Raw genomic sequence first — 23,417 nt, 5'->3', positions numbered from 1 at the left:
TACCTCATTCAATCTATCATGTCTTTAAATAACATTAATGGCTATTATGTTGCTCATCATTATGTGACATTGGTAGCTCATTTACTGGGGGCTCATTGTCATTCATGATGGTACAATTTCAAGTGCAATCATATTTTTGAAGCAACATAATAGCCTAATTTTCTATGTTATTTCTTGTTCCTATGGGGACAAGAGTGATTTCATACATCTCTTCTTTTTCTTATGTCCAAATCTCTCCCTAGAAGATTGTGTAAGTCCTTCTCATTGAGGCAATGATCTTTCCTTATTTTTATCTAAGGATCCACTTTTTCCTATTTTGTGGATGGTGTGAACTTTATTACATGATGTTATTCCTTGTATGGATTTGTTGTTGTTTGTTCAAGGATTCTCTCTTACAAGAGGTGTAAGTCCTTCACTACAACCTCTTTTGCACTTGGTAAAATACATCCATAATGAATTCACTCTCCCAATTGGGTTAAAAAGAGCGTCATCCTTCATTAAGAATCACTTTCACCTCACAAAAGAAGGAAGTATTGCATTCTTATTCTCTTCTTTGTCTTATTCCTCTCGGGGATAGGTGTCTTTTGTACAAAGATCTCTTCTCCTCTAAGGATCTCCTTTACACATACTACAAGATATCCCTTTCTCAACTATCTTATCCTTGCTTAAAGAGTGCAAAACTCTCTTGCTTGGATCTATGACATTGTTGCATTTTTGGGGTATCTTCTTTTGTGATGAAGGTAGGTATCCTTGTTCTACTTTGCTTATGACATAAACATTACACTTTTTGAGCAATGGGTCATTCTCAGAACCAGAGCACAAACTCTTAGAGCGAGAGGTCTCCATTTTTCTTTTATGCAAGGTGATTATTCTCGGAACTAGAGCACAGACTCTTAGAGCGAGATGTCACGCTTTTGTACTATACATATACAGGTTGTAGCATACTCAGGCATAGACTCCTATGAGATGCTTCTAACCTCACGTACACACACATGCATGAGGTTGAGTGGAACTAGCGGCATAAGGCTAGAATTTCTCACTCTCCTCCCTTACATGGATCACCTAGACAGACTCTAGGGGCTAGTTTTCCATGTCCTTTTCCCATGGATCACCTAGACAAGATCTAGGGGTGAGAAGTCCATGTTTACATCCTTCATCTTGTGTTAGAGAACTCTCAAATCCTCATACTCTTTGTTGTGTTGGAATTGAGATGTAGTCCTCTTTCTTACCAAATGATTCTCCATTAGTTTTTGATCTCATATCAAATCTTCTTGTGAGCATTTGTCATCAATTTTCTTTAACAATTCGAAGTGGTAAACATGATACCCTGTTTCAACTCACTAAAATTAGCAAGTCGAAACAGGGGGGGCATATAGTTACCCTCGAATTTTCATCACCTTCCTTAGTAAGCATTAGGTGATTTTGTGATCTAACGTGTGTTTTGTAGGGTGCGGTTCCTAATTGTGTACTGCAGATACCGCTGGGGGCTTCGTTCGACAGACTTATGGATATATCGTTTTTCAAATAATGTTTACTTTTATGTACTTTAGCTTGCATATGCACGTAGTGTTCATATGACCGCTAAAGTGGGGGCTAAATGTAGCGTCGTAAATTGTACGCACTTCCTAGGGTGGTACAATTTCACACCTAGTTTAGCACCCGCCTTGGCGCATTTTGTATTTTGCATTGCATTTCCCCTTTAGCAGTTAATTAATTAAATTAATTAGGTCTAAGGTTCTATTTTATCATCTCCCACATCATAAAGTTGGGCCCCTTTCATTAAAGTGTGCCCTTTCCATTTTATTCCTCCAATACACCACTTAATCAAAAACCCTAATTAAGTCCTATTTCGAACTTGGGGGCTTGGTTTCGGGGTCAAAACATCTCGAAATCACCTGTAACTTCGGGATTCTCTCTAAAATCATCATATCTGACGGCCCTGAAAATTTGGTGAAAAGTTGCCAGGACCATGGCGCCCGGTGCACATGGTCCCGGACATTTTTCCCAAAATTTTGGGAGCACAATCCAATCATAAAATAAAGCTTAACCCCAAGAAATTGGTGGGATATTCAATATCTAGGTCGGCCAAAATACGAATTTGCGACCTAGGGTTTCATACATAAAAGCTCTCTTTCCTCATTTGAAGGGATCCGAAATTTTGGCTTTCAAGGACCTCATATGCAGTGAAAGAGCAGATCTTTGAAGACTTCAACAACATTCAACATCCTTCTATCAAGCATTTATCAATTTCATTCATCCATTTAGGGCTTGGAAGACATTGAAGAACAATAGGAGATTACCGACTGAAGATTGGCTTGTACCCCTCCCTTGAGGGTTGGGTATGATTTCATGTTGTTTTCATGTCTTTGCATAAGCTTCAATATATCACTTATTCATGCTTTAGATCACTTTGCATCTTGATTTAGAGCATTTACATTATCATTTACAAGCAATTAGGGTTTACTTTCTAGGTTGCTCTAGTTTGCTTTCTTGCATTTAAGGACCTTGCACACACACTAGGTCTACACACACAATACATTTTACAATACAACTTGGCTATTCGTGGAGGTGGAAATCACCGAAGCGGGGGTTTGACTAAGGCAAAACCTTGTATAGCTGCCCAAACACCTTTTCAGATATAAGTGCAAGTTTCGGAATCTGGACGACGCCGCAAGTTACAGATCCGGAAGAAGCAGACGGAGACCGAACAACACAACAAGTTTCAAAGCAAAAGACCAGGACAGGGGTGTGGGGTGCCCTAGTCCTACCAGGACAGGGGCGCGGGGTGCCCTGGTCCCTGGGACAGGGGCGCTGGGCACCCTGGTCCTCCTGACAAACAGCATTTTTGACAGCTTTTCCAGAGTGCAAAAACAGCAGTTTCCGGAGCAGTTTCAGGGGCAGAATCAGGACAGTGGCACCCGCGCCCCTGTCCCGAACATTTTCAGTCAAATTTTAACTCTGGGTACGCATTTACATTCTTGTCTTATCCTTGTGTTTACAGCTTTCCATCATTTAAGTTCAATTCTGTAATCTTGTTATTAGTTCATACTTACACTTTGGGGTTAGGGATTGAACTTGCATCATTTCATCTTTCAATTACAACAAAGGAATAGAAATCCTAATAGGTAGCCCGTGGCTCTCTCTTCCACAAAAAGAAGTAGCCAATTGTGTGATACCTCTAGGCTCTTTCGTATTCCACAAATGTGTGCTTGAAAGTGAGATTAGGGCATGTTTGCTTAGTGTCACTTTTTCTCCCACACACAGTTAAAGTGTTTTCCATTAAATTTGTAAGCATTAGGTTGTCTTACCAGTTTACTATGATCATGATTGTTTGCAGTACCGGAACTTTCACCAACTTCAAATCCAAGTCCATTTGTATCTCCATTAGGTTTATGACTTTTCAAAATATCATCAAGTTCTTCTGAACTTTTCTTGAATTTCTCTTTCTGTTGATTTGCAATAGCCAACTCATTTTCCAGAATTCCCATTTGTCTCATAAGTTCAGTTTTATCATGTTGCATGTGAATCAAATCTGTCTTTAACATATCATTTTCATGACTGAGTCTTAGATTTTCATTTCTAGCATCATTGAGTCTCCTAGTCAAGTCATCTTCATTCTTTTTCCTGTCTTCAATGTCTTTACAAAATCTCATATCATATCTTGCATTTCATTCCTCATAGTAAGGTTTTCTTGTATCATCTTGTTCACGAGTTCATTAAGAGTTTCCTTTTCATCATTATCATTCTACATCTTCTCATAAAGTTCTTTTCTTTTATTTATAGCAATAGTAAGATTCTCCTGAAGTCCTTGAATGAATTCCTGTGCAGTCCTTAGATCATCTTCAAGTTTTATATTCTTCAACTTTTTTGAATTATAGTCTATAAGAGCTCCTTCCAATTGCTTTCTTAAGTTCTCCATCTAAACCGCTATCAGAATATTCCTCAAGCTATTAGGATTTTGAAAATAGAGCACCAATCTTTGATACCAATTGTTAGGATTAATGATAGTCCCAAAGATACTGAGAGGGGGGGGGCGAATCAATATCTAACTAGTTGCCAGAATATTTAACCTTATTAAGTGTTTTACATTCTAAAACAGTGTACAGGTAAATAAAAATTAATGAAGTAAACAGGAACAATAAAGACATCATAGAAAACACACCATAACACAAGATGTTTAATGAGGAAACCCGGTGTGAGAAAAACCTCAGTGGGATTTGTGACCCACATTATTCACTCACTGGCCAATGAATAAATATTACTTACAATGAGGGGCCTGTACATGCAGGAAGGCCAACTGCCTAGAGCTCACTGCTCAATTTACAAGATAGAAGTCTCACCGACTTACAAAATGGATTATGAAATCCAATACAATGTACTACTTCAAATCAGCATCAACTATGCCAGGTTTAGTACCGGTTTAAGCTCATACTATAACCAAAAACCTTTGTTGTCACTTATATCACCTTATACAAAATATTATCAATTCATGCTATCTTCTACCATACCATGCTTCTACAAATGACCTATAAGATCTCATACATATATATGAGTCTTTTACAATATGCCATGTCCGCTTTACAAAAGATAATTACATTAAATACAAAACTTTATTCCCTATCGGTTGGAGTGTTAGTATGCATTGTAGCCGCTGCTAGTGAAGTGTCTGCCGGTGTATGTAGATGTCTATGCTAGTGTCGGTGTCTGCCAGTGGCTTTACTAGATGAATGCTAGTAGGTTGCCAATAGGTTGCCAGTAGGTTGCCAACAATGACAACACCATCATTTCTCATTAGAGTGTAGAATGCCAACATAGGAAGCTAAGAAGAAATTAATTTCTAATTCCAATCAAGGAAGCTAAGAAAATTTTCTATGAGTGACAAAGATATGTGAATTATACATAGGATTGCAAGATAAATTGGACATTATTCCCAACACTATGAAGTAGCTATTTTCCTTCTATTTAAATTTTCTTCAACTTGTAATCAATGAGATGTGGTGCATTGGAATGATAAGGTCCTTCTCGCACTTTTTTAAGATTCCTTTATTAGTACCCATTCAATAGTAAATGGAAAGATTGGTAATGAGTACCTATGTATTTTTTCAGCTTTATTGATATTTTAAGCATGAGTTAATATTTACAATCTCTACTATTTGGTAGAATGAATGAATCTAAAATGATAAACCTTTAGCTCTCTCTTCCTAAGTTTAAAGGTAAACATCTCTTAAAATAGAGTATTCAATAAATTTGGTATTTTTGGGATGTTCTTGTTAGCAATAGCCAAGAAGGAAGACTGAGAGGGGGGGGGGGTTGTGAATCAGTCTTCATCAGATTATCAAACTTAATCACAAAAATAGATTTGATAAATTGCAACAATAATAAAGATAAGAAAAATGACAACACAACACACAACACCAAGATTTTGATGTCGAAAAACCGGTTAAGGGAAAAACCACAATGGGAACCTACCCACAGTAAGATGATACTTTGTAGTAGTATGTGGAAATATTACAATGGGGAATGCACATGCATTCAAGCACACTGCCTAGAGATAAATGCTCAAATATAATGGCTTGGAAGGCTACAACCCTCAGGGAAGTCTCATTGACTTACAACAAGATTTAGACTACAATCCAGAAGAAGTGAACTAAAAGAATAACATCTCCAAATGCCTGATTATAGTTCTAGTTAAGCACAGATGTTTACCCTGCAACACCAATCTCTCTTTTACACAACACCAAAGGATAAATATCTTGTTCACACATTCACCATTCTCTGATAATGTAGACACAACATCGACACCTAAATTACATGAATATAACACCTATATATACATTTCATCAACTTTAACAACAAGGTCAGCTAAACCCTCAACCCTTAATTACAAAATTACATCACATGATACAAAGATCGACCACCAAACCCATATAATGATTAACATAGCATAACATGGACCTAAATCAGATTCTCAAATGCTCAACTCCACCAGAAATCAAACCAAGATCAACTGCAACACGCTACACCACCAAAAATACTGCATAATACAAAAATCATCACTAGTTCATAGAAACCACCAAAAAATTACACAATGATCAATGTGGATCACTAGAAAAAATAGGACACAATTAGGAAACACTAGCAAGCACACTAAAATCATCAGAAATAGCTACCCCAACACCACTTATCAAATCTTCATCGATCAACATCAGAAACTCAAGAATACTCAAACCAACAACTGTCACCAAGAAAGATAGCTTGCGGAGCACCAAATCATGAACCATCTGAAATGAATATACACAAGACCATCCCAAGAAATATCCCAAAATCTTAGTACAAGACCTGATCACACTGGAATATACCAGAGGATATAGTGGACTCTGCAAAACAGTGATCAGCAAAACAACACTGCCAAACTGGATCATAAGATCTTCCCAAATACATTGGAATAAATCATAGGAATATGTTGACATCAATGATAATAAAATATATCCTAGCAGCAATAATTACCAACAATCTCCCCCTTTGGCATTGATGGCAACATATGAATGTGAAAAACAATTAATGCAAAGAAAAAAGATATTTCCGACAAACTCCCCCTAAGATCAAGATAGATAAAGAAGTTTTTCACATGATATCTCTCTCCATTTGACAAAAATGCCAAAGATCATAAAATAGATAACCAAAACCTCTCCCCAAAATAGAAACATGAATCACATGAATATCTCCCCCTAAAATAGAGACTACTCCATTAGAGGAGCAACACCAACTCATCAATCCGGATAAAAGAATATGACTGTGAGATCCACCAGATTGATGCAACTCAATGCATCAATTATCATCAGGAGTGGTGAATACCCCTAACTTGTCTGTTAAATAAATAAATTTATCTGTAGGCAAAGGCTTAGTGAAAATATCAGCAATTTGTTCTTTTGTAGATACATACTCCAACTCCACCTTCTCTTCTCTGAATTTCTCTCTCAAGTAATGATATTTGATTGATACATGCTTAGTCTTTGAATGTTGCACTAGATTATTTGACATGTTAATATCACTAGAATTATCACAGTATATGACAGTACACTCATCATAGATAACTCTGATAGCTTTCAACATTTGCTTCATCAAAACTACCTGAGTGCAATTACTAGCAGCAGCAATATACCCAACTTTAGTAGTAGATAAGGATACTAAATCGTGTTTCTTACTATCCCATGAAACTAACTTATTTCCCAAAAGTAATGCTCCACTGGAAATGCTCTTCTGATCATCCACCAACCCAATCAACATCAGTGTAAGCACATAGCATGAAATCATCATTCCTCGGATACCATAAACCATAATCTATAGTTCCCTTCAAGTATTTGAATATTCACTTAATAGCAGTGACATGAATCTCTTTCGGATTAACTTGATATCTATCAGCCATGCACACAACATGCGTAATGTACGACCTAGTTTGACTAAGATATAATAGTCCACCAACCATAGATCTGTACTAACTCTGATTAGCTTTCAGAGATTCATCATTTTTAGACAATTTACAACCAGTCACCATAGGAGTTCCAACTAGTTTGGAGTCATCTAACCCAAACTTCTTCAACAATTCCTTCACATACTTAGTTTGAGATATAAATATACCTTTACCAGTCTACGAAATGCAAACCTAAGAAAATTTCATCTCACCAATCATAGACATCTCAAATTCTTTCTGCATATCACCAACAAACTTCATACTCATGTTATCATCACCTCCAAAGATAATATCATAAACAAAGGATTCAAAAGATGTTATTATTCTCAATCTTGAAATACAAATTATTGTCAGTAACACCTTTACTAAATCCTAATTTCAACAAATACTTATCTAGTCTAGCATACCAAGATCTAGGGGCTTGCTTTAGTCCATAAAGAGCTTTCTTCAGCTCACATACCATGTCTCCATCATGTGATAATGAAAATCTATTAGGTTTCTCCCATGTGAGGGTATCTGCAACTAACCCACACTTGTATTCCTCCTGTCTCCACCATGTGGAGGCTGTTCCTCTCAATAAGTGGACTGCTACATGCGCCTTTAGATTTCTCTCGTAGGAGCGCAATGCAAAGCACCTATCTAGGATCAAAAGCCAAGCCTCAGCTTCTACCCCGTTGGTATATCCCCCAAAAGATGGTGGCTGGAGGCGCATAACCTCTTTGATTAGATCCCCTGGATCCCGACATGGTCTCTCATGATACACTGGTGCTGCTACTAGAGGTAGTCCTGGTAGGTGGACGGACTCAGGCTCATGCCCAGCCTGACTCTCTACGGAATTAGGAGGTGGACTCCTACTCCATTCCCTATCTGTCGATCTATGGCTCCCTGAGTGTTGGTTTTCAACATGATGATCCCCTACTGGAAGCCTATCCTGGACTATACCATCAAGTTATGGAGTGCTAATAAGATATCTCAGTTTGGGTCAATCGACCATTCAGGAGGAGCCTATGGGTTCCTTTCCAGAATTGATTCCTCCCTATCAACCTCTTCGCGTGCCATGCGTACACGCCTAGGACCCCTCCCGCGCTTGTGAGCTTGTCACGTAGTCGGAGGCATCCTTATGACAAAATAAAATAAAATGAATAAAATAAATAATTTTTTGAAGAAATATTTAATTAATTAATTAAAATTAAATATCATAAAAATTAATATAATATAATTAATTAAATAATTAAAGTGAAACGTAATGGAGAAATGTTCCTAGTGTTCGAAACCTTGCTCTAATACCAAAATGTTATGCCCAAACTTTTGGGCACAAACGGAACAATTGTTTTTTAAAAACATATCCTAATAAAACTAAATTTGCTAAAATGAACTGCAATAACAAGTTTAGTCTTAACTATGTTTGAGTTAATCTAACAGCTAAATCAATTAGGCGAAAATATTCTAAATTAAAAGCAGAATATTAATTCTCCAAAAGAATTATTGTTATCTCATTAGTTAATAAATAAATAAACTCATTTAAACAAAAATCTCTAAATTAATTGACAAGGGAAATTATTAATCTCCAATAACCTTTTAATTACGTAGGAACTAAATTAATTAGTCCTAGCACTAAGATTATTAAAACCTATTATTCAATTTAACAATAATAAAAACGTGCCTAACAATCTCGACTAAAGGGCCAATTGAACCCATAGTGGAAATTGCTCTAGAGAATTTAATCTGGAATTGCCTAAATTTGGGTGGACTAAAAATAATCCCCTATGGCCAAAATAACTTACAAAGTCATTATAATTTCCTAAAAGATTAAACTCCAAAATAATTTAAAATTTAAAACATCATATTTAAATGTTTATATAAACATATAAAATATGAACGTAAAATAATTAATCTAAAGTTAGAGTTATACATTCATATATATATATATATATACACACACACACACACACACACATATATATAAGGATATAGGGTTCCTTTAAACAAAGGAACTAACACATATTATTATTTTAAAGGGATGGGGAATACCCTATTCGAAATTCAAATGGGATTCCCCCCTTTTTTAAAAATTCTAACCCTAATAATATAATAAGAAGTGATAACCTAATTTCAAGTTATAAACTATCCTTCCATTCTATTTTTTTTTTCTTAACTCCATATCTACCCTAACCCGAACCCTAATAATATAATAAGAAGTGATAACCTAATTTCAAGTTATAAACTATCCTTCCATTCTATGTTTTATGTAGGGGGGGTGCGAATGCAAGGCGGAGGCATTAGAGAGAGGGGGGGTGGTTGTGCAGGTAGTGGCGTTTATGGTGGAGCCAAAGGAGGGGAGGCGGTGGCGGAAGTTACCCCGGGCTCCCCGCAGAGACGACCATAGTTGTGACTGTGGGTCACAGCCCACAGTGGCGGCCTTGGCCGCCGTAGTGGGTCGCAGCCCGCAGCACGGCTGTTGCCGCCGCCCATAGGGGGGAGCCTAAGCCACCCCAACTGTGGGTTGTAGCCCACAGTGTAGCTACGGCTGCTGCTATGGGTCACCACCCACAATGCAGGGGGGAGGGGCGCCCTGCGGAGATCCTGCAGGAGCCGAGGCTCCCTTTTTTTTGGGTTTTATTTATTTATTTATTTTTACATATTTTATATATATATATATATATGATATCTTAGCGCTAGACTTAATATGCAATTATTATTTTTTTGAAATAAACTTGCAGGATATTAACAAAATAATGACAGTAAACAAAAGAACAAGAAGTTTATTATTTCATAAGGATCATTTCTTTGATAAACATTAGACTTAATCTATCTAGCATCCATTAGATTTTATCTCTGTTTGTTATTAATATGGGACATTAAATCTAACCATTTTCTTTCCATAATATACATAGCATTATGAAAGCAAAGCCTTTTCTTAGGCTTGAGACATTTTTTTTTTTTTTCTAAGAACTTTAAACAGATTAATTAAAATTTTCAAATCTAAATCAATGTATTTCTATTTCTTCTAAATACCTTGTTGCTAAAATTAGAGATAGACTATTAATTTTAGATTTATTCTCTGCAATAAATAAAGGGAAAATGACATAATTTAGTAAACTTTATTCAGCAACTACATTAGTCTAGAATCATTTAAATTAACCTTAAAGATAGACATGTTAAATCTATTAAACCATGATTTGTATTTGGGAATAAATAATTAGGACTAAATGCTTAATTTTCTCTTACTAACATGCAAGCTTACTACTTACTCATTTCCATTATTTCAATATGCATAAGGAGATAAAATGAACTTTTATTTTCAAAATAACATGTATACAACCAAAATTATTTCAAGAACAATACATAACTTAAACCCAACATAAATATTTCATTTTGCAACAAAATAATACTTTTATTTGTAAAGAATACTTAGAATACAAGATAGTCAACATTACATAGGGGTGAGATACCCAACTAGTCCCTCATCCCTATTAAATGAGGACTTTAAAATGAATACATTTCTTTTCCAAAATAAATACAACATGCAACTTTTCATTTACATTTCTGCAACTAAAATATAGCATCCCATTTCTTATTCTCTTTCTGCAAATCAAGTAAAAACCAGCAACTCCTAACTTGTCTTTTATTTTCTTTTCCAAGCAACTTGCAAATAAATCATAAGGCTATGACCATGGAGAGCTCACCTCCCAGCCTAGGCTTACTAGAAGCCACCCCTGAGCTTGGAGAACCAAGCCCTAGATAGGTTACACTCAAACAAACACAACAAACAAGGAAAAACACTCAACAAACACTTTCCCAACCAAGGCTAAACTTGACCACAAAATGTGGTGCTTTCACAAGGGTGGAAGTGGATCAAATACCTTGAGGAGACTGCAAGAATGGTAGATCACAAGCCATCTCATGGCAAATAAAAATATATCATAAGTTCATTAACCCCCACATCCTTATGCCCCCCAAGGCATTCATGCCATATTTTCTCTCCTTATGACCCCCAAATGCATAAACAAGGCTATGTAGCAAGGGTCACATAAACAACCCTTGAGATCACTCTCATAATGAGAGCATCTCACTCTAAGGTTGTCAAACTCTTTCCACCCCAAGACCATTCTACTCTCCCAAGAGTAGAAGGTCTTGGATACTCCCAAATCACAAGAAATAAGTATAAAGCAAATAAAAAGAAGATCACCAAATCTTTTCACAAAAGGGAATTCAAGAAAACAACATTCACACACAAGCAATCTTTTAAACATAAATATGCAACATGAAGGGAAGAACATGAACCAACCTTCAATCTGCCCAAAGGTTTGCTAGAACTAGTTTGAGGAAGAGTAGCCCAATTCCACAATCCTTTCTTCTACACTTAGCCAAAAATTTCTATCCCAAAACTATTCTTTTCAAAATTGAAAGATCTCCAAAAATGGAGAGTGGGTGATTACCCACTAAGTCCCTAATCCTTGCCTAAGAAGGCCTCAGTGAGAGTTCTCATAGGTTACTAAAACTGAAAAAGGAAAAAGTAAGAGAGAGTGGGGAAGAGAGTCTCACATCAAAAAGGAAGGTTATCTAACAAAGATGGAATCTTCTAAATTGAATTTTTGCTCACTTTAGAAAACCCACTTTTTGAGGTGACTAAACAGTCACATGCCTAAAAATACTCCTAACCCATAGGTATACCTTATGGGCCTTAGGAAAAACTTTTAAACTACCCCTAGGAGTCCATTTGACCCCTTAGAAACCCATCTGAAGTTAACCTTCGGGTCAAACTTGAGTTGACCACTCCAAAGACTCTCTGCCCAAGGAAAATTTGGGACCACACTCAAATGTTTTAAAAGGGCTTTGGTTGAAACAACTCCCTCCAAGAAACAAGTTAAAATCAAGACACTAATCAGCACATGTGTCAAGTGACACAATAAAATACATTACAAAATTACACATAGAATTTGTCTCTTATTGGATTTACATAAATTAATAAATTCAATTTAACACACATGCAACAATTACTTTCACAAATAAAATACGATACATACGGGGTGTTGTCTCTCCAAATAGACAACCCCTGGTTTTACGAATGTACATAGGTCCAGGTTTGGTTCTCCATAGTATTTCCATGGTCACATGGATAATTTTCCTGTGCAACTCAATTACACATTAGTAGTTCCAAATAACCTTATAAAATATTAAACACATGAATAAGAATACACATCAAGCACTCTGTATACATTTGACATTAAACAAATCAATATATCTTCTATCCAAATAAATCCACATAAGTAATTATCATAATCCTCATAATTTTGATCCATACATAAGACATGCATCCTATTTCTATCATCATAGTAAAGTCTTGCAAATCCAATAATGACATACAACATCTCAAAGTCATCCTACTCTAGAATCATATAGAGTTCTATATCTATAATGCATAGAAATGAAGCATCAATATACATCAATGTTATCCAAATCATGGAATCATACAAGTTCTAAACCCATAATACATAGAAATAAAGCATCCATAATAGTCTCAACATGAAAATCACTGAAATGCTAGGATGAGTCGGGGTAGGGCCTCACAATCCTCATAGTCATAGCTTGCATTTCATTCTTCATTACCATGTTCTCCTAACTCAATTTCTGACATTGTTCCTTAAGTGCATTTTCCTCTTCATCATCCTGATTTTGCAAAAGTTCCTTCCTCCTAGCTTGAATAGATGATAGTCTTGTTAAAATCAATGACAGTCCCAAAGACACTGGGGGGGGGGGGAGGGTGAATCAGTGTCTAACCAGTTAATGAAATATTTATACTTATTTAAAAATTTGCATCTCAAAATAGTGTACCGGTAAATAAGAATTAATACAACAAATAAGAATAACAGAGACAACATAGAGAACACATCATAATACAAGATATTTAATGAGGAAACCCGGTGTGGAAAAAACCTCGATGGGATTTGTAACCCACAATATTCACTCACTGGCCAATGAATAAATATTACTTACATGAGGGGCCTGCACATGCAGGAAGGCTAGCAACCTAGAGCTCACTTCTCAACTACAAAATAGAAGTCCCACTAACTTACAAAAATGGATAATTAAATCCAATATAATGTATTTCTCAAATCAACATCAACTATGCCAAGTTCAATACTAGTTTAAACTCAGTCTATAACCAAAACCTTGTTGTCCTTATACAAAATTCTTCTATCAATTCACATCATATCATTCATCTTTCATCACACACATCACTTACCAAAATGACCTACAAGACTTCATACATATATGAGTCTTTTACAATATACCAAGTCGGCTTACAAAAAGATAATTATATTACAATAAAAGATATTTCTATGTCGGCTTGAGTGCCAGTATACTATTGCCGATGTAATCTGAGTGCCAGTGTAAGTGTTTGTCGATTCTGGTGCTTGCCGGTGTATGTAGAAATCTTAATGCTGGTGAATGCCAGTCGGTTGCCTGTTAGTTTGTCAATCAGTTTGCCATCAATGACAACACAACCATTCATAAACCATTCTCATAAGAGTGTAGAATGCCAACAAGCCTCTCTTGTAGGACAAGAATAAATTCCTTAGCAGAATTCAACTCATCTTGTAGCTTTAAGTTCTTCAATCTTTTAGCATCATAATCTTCAACTGCCATCTCAAGCTGCTTCTCCAAAGCCATATTCAACGATTTTGGTTTTAGGATCTTCCTCAAGTTGTTAAACTTCCTCCGAGGTACAAGGCTTTGATACCAATTGTTGGAAACCAATAACACCGAGAAGGTGGGGTGAATCAATGTTATACCAAAATAGTAGATTTTAGCCTTAACAAAACACTCATGCACCAACCGGTATATCAGTATAAACATAATTGAAAGAAGTACTGCAACCAATAAGCCAAACATATAAATGAGAATCATAACACACAGATTTATACGTGGAAAACCTCAATGAGGAAAAACCATAGTGGGATTTGTGACCCACAATATCAATCCACTGGCCATATGAAGAGATATTACAATATATGATGGGCCTATGCTTGCTGTAAGGCTTATAGTCTAGAGCACACTGCTCAATCAAAATAGGAGCCTCACTTACTACATAAAATTCCAGACAACAATCCAAAGAAGTGTGAACTACTAAGATAGCATCTTCTATGCCAGAATACAGTTTTGGTTTAAGCTCTATCTATTCTGGTTGAAACCCTAAACTCCTTTACTGGAATAACCCTTACAATGAATTCCTCACATACACAATCTCTCTAATATATTTCACATCACATTACATTTATATATCCATTACCATGTCTCTCTCCTTATTACAAAATGATCTAATCAATCTACCCTATATACCCTATACAAATTTATGCCCTATGTCAACTTACAAAGATATATACAATATCAGATTACATGTCAGCCATATAACAAAAATGAATAAACATTAAAACAAGTTGTCGATGTCGGATCCAAGATAAGTCGCCTCCAATACCGATAACCTTTACTATACCATGTCGACATGCATTGTTAGTGACCAAAGAAATCTTTCTGACCTACCAGTGCTAGTGCCAGTGCCAGTGCCAGTGTAGAATCTGTGAAGTGCATGTCGATACACCATATGAAGTCAGAACCCAAAATCATGTTGCCATCAATGACAACATAGTGAAACCTAACCAATAGCGTGTCAATTGCCAACAACAATCTCATCTTTCTCAAGGGTTCCACTGGCACATCTGATACCTAAGACAAGGTCATTCACCTTACCCATGAAAGAGTGTATATTATCATCATCTCCCATCTTCAATGTCTCATACTTTCCTTTCAAGCTCTGTAACTTAGCAAATTTCACTTGTTTATCATCTTCATACAGGGTCTCAAGCTTCTCCCAGATCTCATGTGCAGTCTGAAGTCCCATTACATTTGTCATCTCAGAATCAGTCAAGGCACTAAGCAATGCTTCCTTCACTCTAATATTATGTTCAACTTCTTTGATCTCATTAGAAGTAGAAGGTCCATTTAGAGGAACAATATAGGAATTCTTTGTAATCTTCCAGTAATCTTCACCAAGACATTTCAAGTGCACTTCCATCCGATCCTTCCATATAGCATAGCTACTTTCATCAAACCTTAGACTATCCTTCCCAAAGATAACACCTTGAGCTGCCATCTTGGATCTCCTCAAGCAATCTACATTCTACCAAAGGATCTACCTCTGATACCAATTGTTAGCAACAACCATGATGAAAGACTGAGAGGGGGGGGTGAATCAGTCTTCACTGGATTATCAAACTCAATCACAAAAATAGATCTCATAAATTGTAACAATAATAAAGATAAGAAAAATGACAACACAACACACAATACCAAGATTTTGACATTTAAAACCCAGTTAAGGGAAAAACCACGATGGGAACCTACCCATAGTAAGATGATACTCTACAATAGTATGTGAAAATATTACAATGGGGAATGCACATGCATTCAGGCACATTGCCTTGAGCTCACTCCTCAACTATAATGGCCTGAAAGGCTACAACCCTCAGGGAAGTCTCACCGACTTACAACAAGATTTAGACTACCATCCAGAAGAAGTGAACTAAAAGAATAGCATCTATGAATGCCTGATTACAATTCTGGTTAAGCACATATGTCTACCCAACAACACCAATATCTCTTTTACACAACACCGAAAGATAAATCTTTTGTTCACACATTCACCACTCTCTGATAATGCAAACAGAACATCAACACCTAAATTACATGAATATAACACCTATATATACAATTCATCAACCTTGACAACAAGGTTGGCTAAACCCTCAACCCTCAGTTACAAAATTACATCACATGATACAAAGATCGACCACCAGACTAATATAATGATTTACATAGCATTACATGGACCTAAATCAGATTCCCAAATGTTCAACTCCACCGAAAATCACACCAAGATCAACTGCAACTGGCTACTCCACCAGAAATACTGCATAACATGAAAATCATCACCAATTGATAGAAACCACCAAAAACTCGCACAATGATCAATGCGGATCACCAAAACAAATAGGACATGACTAGGAAACACCAACAAGAACGTTAGAATCACCAAGAACAGTTGCGCCAACACCACTTATCAAATCTTCATCGATCAACATCAAAAACTCATGAATACTCAAACCAACAACTGTCACCAAGAAAGATAACTTGTGGAGCACCAAATCATGAACCATCTGAAATGAAGATACATAAGACCATCCTAAGCAATATCCCAAAATCTCATCACAAGATCTAATCACACCAGAATATACCAGAGGATATATTGGACTCTGCAAAACAGTGATCAACAAAACAACACTCCAAAACCGGATCATAAGATCTTCCCAAACACATCGGAGTAAATCATAGGAATATGTTGACATCAATGACAACAACATATGTCCTAGCAGCAACAATTACCAACAATATCCAATAGTTCCAAGGATCGATTATAATATCTAATAACAACTTAGGTTATGCTTTAGTCTTTATTGTACTGGCAAATAGCCTTTGCTTGATCTTTAGAACTAGTTTTTCATATAGACTATATATCCTACTATCCACTGTCTATCATTACAACTTCTTACAAAAGTAGAAGATTATCTCAATCATTTAGAAAGTTGTCTCAATCCTTAATGGAAGTGTACGTTCACTCAAATTGAGAAAACTTAAATTAATTTGGCAATCTAAAATGGATGTTCAATCTCAAATTATGACGTGGAAACTCTTTTATGCCAAGATTTGTATTAGTGGTAACCTCAAATTTATTCACCCACTTTACACTTATCTCTTATGTTCTAAGAAAGAGTCTACCAAGCATTACTTTTGGGTTTTCCATGATGTTCATGAACTTCCATCGACCCTCTTTCTTTTGTTTCCTACAATTTTCCAATTTTATAGGTCAGGGAATTCTTCCCTCCTTGCTTTACCCATGTCTCTCAATATGATCAATAATACTTGTCATCAAGTGAATATGAAACACTTATGGAAGTTCAATTGGCCGGTTGTCTTCTCACATTGTATCCTCTCTTTAGACATTAAAAATAAATATCCATTGTTCTAACTTATCCTTTTAGATGACAAACTTATGTATAATTCAAGAAGTGGCTCAAGCTCAATAAGGAGCTTGGAAAAAAAGGTTATCATCTAGAATGTCAACTACAACCTCTAGAAGAGATAAACATGATGATCTAGACTCAAAATAGCTTAGATAATTGATACCTATCAAATTTCTACCATTTTAAAGATTGTACCCAATAAAAACAAAATTCATAGGACAAGCTTCCATGATATGAATAATGTTCAAGCTATTATTACAATATTACAACAATTATGACTTCCAAGTTAAGACATCTTTATAATGATCATAATTCTCTCATGTTCAAATGTGAAATATTTGATTGTACTATAATATTTAATTAACATAACAATTTTATACATTTGATAAAACATTATAATTCTATAATACTTAAATATAATATTTATAATGACAAATTTTCACTCTTTTCCCTCTTTTAAACTACTACCACCATGAACAATTATAAATTTACTCTCATAAACAACTACATCTATCCATCTATAATATTTAAAGCATAATTCAATATAAAAACAAATACGAAAATGATGGTACCCTCCTGTGCATCACATACCGTCTGACCTGCAAACATAAAGCACAATCAGATTGCATCACTCACTGTATAATTTTTCCAATATTTTAAGAAATCCCTCAATGTCCGCACCAAACATTTACCTATCTTATTCATGACCACCTAATCCCACTAATTCAATCTAAATACACTACTTCAATATAACAATGTCAGACATTTCAGAAATGTATGCTGTGCAGAAAACAATAGCTCTGAACTTATCTTCACCCAAATGTACGCCGGCAATAAATTGACTTGTGGTTTAAAAGAGAAAATGTGGCGTAGTGTAGTTTAGTTTACTCAACTAGAGTAGGATACAGTTGTAACATTTGACATTGGAACACACTGGTAGCATATAATAATGTTTTCAGTTCACGAGGGCTTTGAAAATTTTCCCATCAGGATTTCTGCTGTGAAACTTTTGTTCTGTAGTGTAAATTATATAAGCCAGTAGATTCCCAACTGGGCATTTTAAACGAAGGAAATGCAACAGTTTGACATGAACAAAAGTGGGGCTGAGGAAGAAGAAGAAGCAAGCACTGAGTGTAAGACGTACAGAGGAGTCCGGAGAAGGAGCTGGGGAAAATGGGTGTCTGAAATCAGGCAACCAAAGAATAAACGAAGGATATGGCTGGGCACATACGAGACTGCACAAATGGCGGCTCGAGCTCACGACGTGGCGGCTTTCAGTCTCAAGGGAACTTCTGCTCTGCTTAATTTTCCAGAGATGGTAAATTCTCTTCCTCGCCCTTCATCGCTGGATCCACGAGATATACAGTCTGCAGCTGCTGAAGCCGCTCGTGCTTCCCACTTTGACAGTCACAGTGAAATTTCATCTTCTCAGAGGAGAAATTTTGAAGATGATTTAACCTGCAAGGATGGATCGGACCAACAATTTCCCAAATGTTCTAAGGTACATACGCGCTTGGAACTTGGATTACAATTGTTTTCTCCCAAATAAGTTCCGATCCGGTTATTTTCTCCATGGTTGTTTAGACAAATAAATGTCAGAATCCCTATTGACTTTCTTTAGTTGTGATCATGGTTTCTGTCATGTACAATAACCATGGTTGATGTAAGCAGATTACTTGTTAAGAAATGGCTATAATTTTGGGATGTCCACATCTCAGTTAAAATTCGCGCTCATTGACGAAAGGATTTCTCTCGCATTAGGGTTTTGTAAAATCAAGGTTATATTGGGAGTTCTCTTTAAACCAAACGAATAGTGTAGATGAGGTTTTTATAGCCCACTGTGATTAGAGAAAATATTCTTGGGAAAATTTTGTTTTAATTTTGCTTCTGTTAATGATTTGTAGCAGAATGTGTGGTTTATCGTCAAAATTTTAGCCTTTTATTTTTTATTATTTTGATGAGCTTCTGTTAATGATTTGTAGCAGAATGTGTGGGTTATCGTCAAAATTTTAGCCTTATATTTTGTATTATTTTGATGATAATGGATCAAAAGAGAAATAATATATGTAAGTTTCTGATTTAAATTGTCCATATTCCTCTTTTTGAGGATGGATCGCTGAATATGATCCAAAAATATACACCCGTTAGGTCAGAAACTTGCATAGAGTACTCAATTTTTCCACAAACTTTCTTAAAGAAACCAAATGAAATGCAGAGAGTCTTTATTCCTGAGCCATGATTTAGACTCAGAATATGATTCTCAAAACTTTATTTATCAAACTGAATTTCTTAGGAAAATGATTGATATATCAACCAAATTGTCACTTAGAGAGCCAATAAATCAGTTGTAGAACCACCCAATAACAAATTAAAGATCCTAGATTTCAAAAAAAAAATCTATAAAAAATTAAAACCTTAAAATAAAATAGAAAACATCGATTTAACTATGTCTTCCGCAGTTTTTCCCAAAACTTTTGTCATCAAACGAAAAAACTCCAGAGCGTGAGTTCTGATTTAAATTTTAGTTGGGAATTTTTTTGAGAACCAGTGAAAATATTCATGTGTTTAAAGAAAAATCGGAATTATTTTAACTTGGAAGTACTGGCCCCAACAGCCAAGAGATACAATATGAACTCAGAAAGCTCTTTAGTATATTCAGACAGAAACATTGGATTCTTGGGTAATCAAGATTTTCTAGAATGAATAGAGTCATATCCAATCCACCACCAAGGTGAGAATCCAATGCTTCTGTGTTTAAACATTGGTTGTCTTCCTTATTAAACCCATATTCACTTAGTTTAAGCATATCTAGTTTGTTTATTGTTTTCTTTTCTTTTTTTTTTTGTCATGTTTGTACAATTCTCTTACAAAAGCTATGACCCAAAGTGAACATTAATGTAATGAGTATTTGTCTCTCTTTTTCTATTCACCACGCCTTGCTCGTTAGAGTAAACATCCAGTCTGTCCAAGAAATAAATCACAAGCTTAACGCATTCGTGGCCCCATCGATCTCTCCCTGTGTTTTATAGTTTTAATGATTCACTCTCCTGTTTAGTTATTATCATTTGAGCCTTTCATTTTACTCTTTTCGACTCAGCCATTTACTATTTAATTTTCAATATGTATTTACTATCTAATTGTCAATGTGTATATATATTATATAAATACTTTCATTTTATTCTTTTCAGCGAAGCCATTTAATATTTAATTTTCAATATATATTTACTATCTAATTGTCAATGTGTATCTATATAGTATATATTCAGGCCCTGAGCCTTTTATGGAAAAAAGAAAAAATGTATTTACCATTGAATTCTCAATATCTTGTGTGTTCTTTTATTAAACTATTAAGGTACAGGGAATGTTTATCTAGTTTTTGATCATTTTTATTGATTTTTTTATTTTATTTTATATATTTTAAAATTTCAATTAATAAAAATTGTTATATACAATAGAAATTTTATGTATATGAAGATGTTCTATAATATAAATTATTTTTTATATTAATAATTTTTAATCTATATTTATTATATTTATATATATTGAATAGTTTTAATAGCTCATCTAGTTCTATTTGAATTTTTTAGTTCTTATCATTTTGATCTTTCTTTGAAACACTCTTTCATCTAAATATAACTTATTATCCTTTGCTTGTGTAATGGTATATCATGAAAATGGAGATCTATTTATTGAAGTAAACCTTCATGAAATATATGTAATTTTATTGTAGAAAAAGAGATTGAAAATGTGTATTTAATTTCAATGTTATAATGCAATGGAATAATTAATTATAACTATATTATTTAGAGATATAGACGAATAATATTATGACATATGAAGGTGTTACAACTTAATGTTGAAAATAAGACAATAAAAACAAGTATTAAGGTGTTACAACTTAATGTTGAAAATAAGACAATAAAAACAAGTGCGACGTAGTGGCGAGTACTTGTCGTGTATATTTGTACTAGTAATTGAATATGTATTTTAGCAAACAATTAGCAAATAGAAGAGATTAACAATGTATATTGTATTAATTAATTATAATGAATCAATAGGTAATAGAAGAATTCAATCAAACTAGTACATATAAATGGAGTAAACAAAAGAATGATAAGTTTACAATTTATGATAAGAAAATTTATGAATGGGATGATGGTGTTCGCTGTGGAAGATGAGCCGCCTGCAGGTCGTGGCTTGCATGACAAGCCTGGCGACCTTGCATGTGGCCAGGAGTGGTGGATCAGTGCACAGGAGGAGTGATTGTGTGTGGAGTCGGGGTTTTGAGGTGTTGGGGTAGCTTTCAAGTTGTCGGTTGGGGTTTGAGGCTGATTTTTTTTTTTTTTTTTTTTCTATCTGAGCTCTGTGGGTCACTGATCGGTGGCTTTTGTCCTCTTTTTTTGTGTGTGGGGGTTTTGTGTGCAGTGTTGGGTGTTTTAGTGGTGTTTTATTTTTTATTTTTTTATGGCTTCACCGCTAGGGGAGACATCACAAGTTAAATCTCCCATGGATTATCATGAGGCGCTTGGGGTTTCTCCCTGGAATCCCAAAACAAAGTTTTTTAATAATAGTTTATTTGCGAAGGAAACAAATGATGGAGATTTTATGTCGTGAAGAGGTTCTCGGTTCCTGAAGGTGAATGGATGCCTTGAGCGGTCCAAGGAGACACTTGTTTTGGTGATCTAGTTGAAGTCCATTGCCAAGGCCATTCAATATTTTTTGAAGCATGCATTGCTATGCAAATTCATGGGAATGAGGGTTTCGCTATAATTTATGGATTCATGGGTGCAGAGGACTTGGTTTCCTAAAGGGGAAATGGATATCATGTTGTTGGCTAACAACTACTTCATGGTGGTTTTCAATTGCATGGTAGATCAGAATAAGGTTTTCAGGGGGCTCCTTACTTCCACAACTAGGTGGGTCTTTTCATGAAACATTGGCACACAGGCTTTAATCTGTCGAAGGAGTTGCCGAATAGTGTCCCTATTTGGGTGTGTCTTCCTCACTTTCCTGTTGAATGTTGGCATAATGATATCTTGCATAATGTGGTTGCGCTGTTGGGGAAACCAATGGGTGCTTCTCAACAAACGAGGGACAAAAAGGTAATGAATTATGCGTGCATTTGTGTAGAAATAGATTTTAAATAACCCTCTTCCCGATTCTTTAAAAATTTGGGCGGGTTCATATTCTTGGATTCAATAGTTGGACTATGAAACATTGGGCACTTGTAGAAAAGATGCCCAAGGGCTAAACTAATAGAGACACAATTTTCTCAAACCACCCCGCAACCAAACAAGGGTTGACAAGGTAAAGCACCTGCACCTGGTGAGGCTGCAGGTGGAGAAGGTTTCATTCCAGTAAAAGGACGTAATAAGAATTGGGGGAAGAAGAGGATTCCTTTAACCGATTTGATATTCCAGATGACCTTAGCTAGAAAGAAGTGAACCCCAGCTTGATGGCTATGGATCAAGGAACAATGGAAGTTATGCAGGGTGACAATGTTCCAAGTATTTATCAGAATGTGCTGGTGGACGTTGCTCTAGAAATGGACACGGATCTAGGATTGTTGGACTCTAGTGTTCTTGAATCTTGTGCAAATGGGACAATAAGTGAGGGGGAAATTGCCATACCACTTGGAAAGACAGACCTTGATTCAAATAAAGGACTTAAAAGCTCTTCGGTATTGGGGATCCTTCAGAAAGAGCATAAAAAAGGGGTTGTTGAGAAGACTTCCAAGGGTAGAAGAAAGAAGGATTTAGAGAAAATCAAGCTGATGGGGGAGTCCTTGGTGGAATCTGGTTGTGTGAAGACACTAGATTCCCACTTCTCTAATCCTAAAAAATTATCATTTTATCTTGGAATGT

The 23,417-nt window shown here is 35.6% G+C and overlaps 1 protein-coding gene across 1 annotated transcript; it reads left to right on the top strand.

The window, feature by feature from the left end:
• Nucleotides 1-18,319: 18,319 nt before the first annotated feature.
• Nucleotides 18,320-19,432, top strand: LOC131059334 (ethylene-responsive transcription factor ERF038). Its single transcript, XM_057992586.2, has one exon. The coding sequence runs from the start codon at nt 18,626-18,628 to the stop codon at nt 19,100-19,102; it is 477 nt and encodes a 158-aa protein (XP_057848569.1). The 5' UTR covers nt 18,320-18,625; the 3' UTR covers nt 19,103-19,432.
• Nucleotides 19,433-23,417: the final 3,985 nt, after the last annotated feature.

The sequence above is a fragment of the Cryptomeria japonica genome, chromosome 9 (genome assembly GCF_030272615.1).
Source record: "Cryptomeria japonica chromosome 9, Sugi_1.0, whole genome shotgun sequence".
In the NCBI taxonomy this organism is placed as follows: Eukaryota; Viridiplantae; Streptophyta; class Pinopsida; order Cupressales; family Cupressaceae; genus Cryptomeria; species Cryptomeria japonica.
This window is presented reverse-complemented; position numbering and strand designations above follow the sequence as displayed.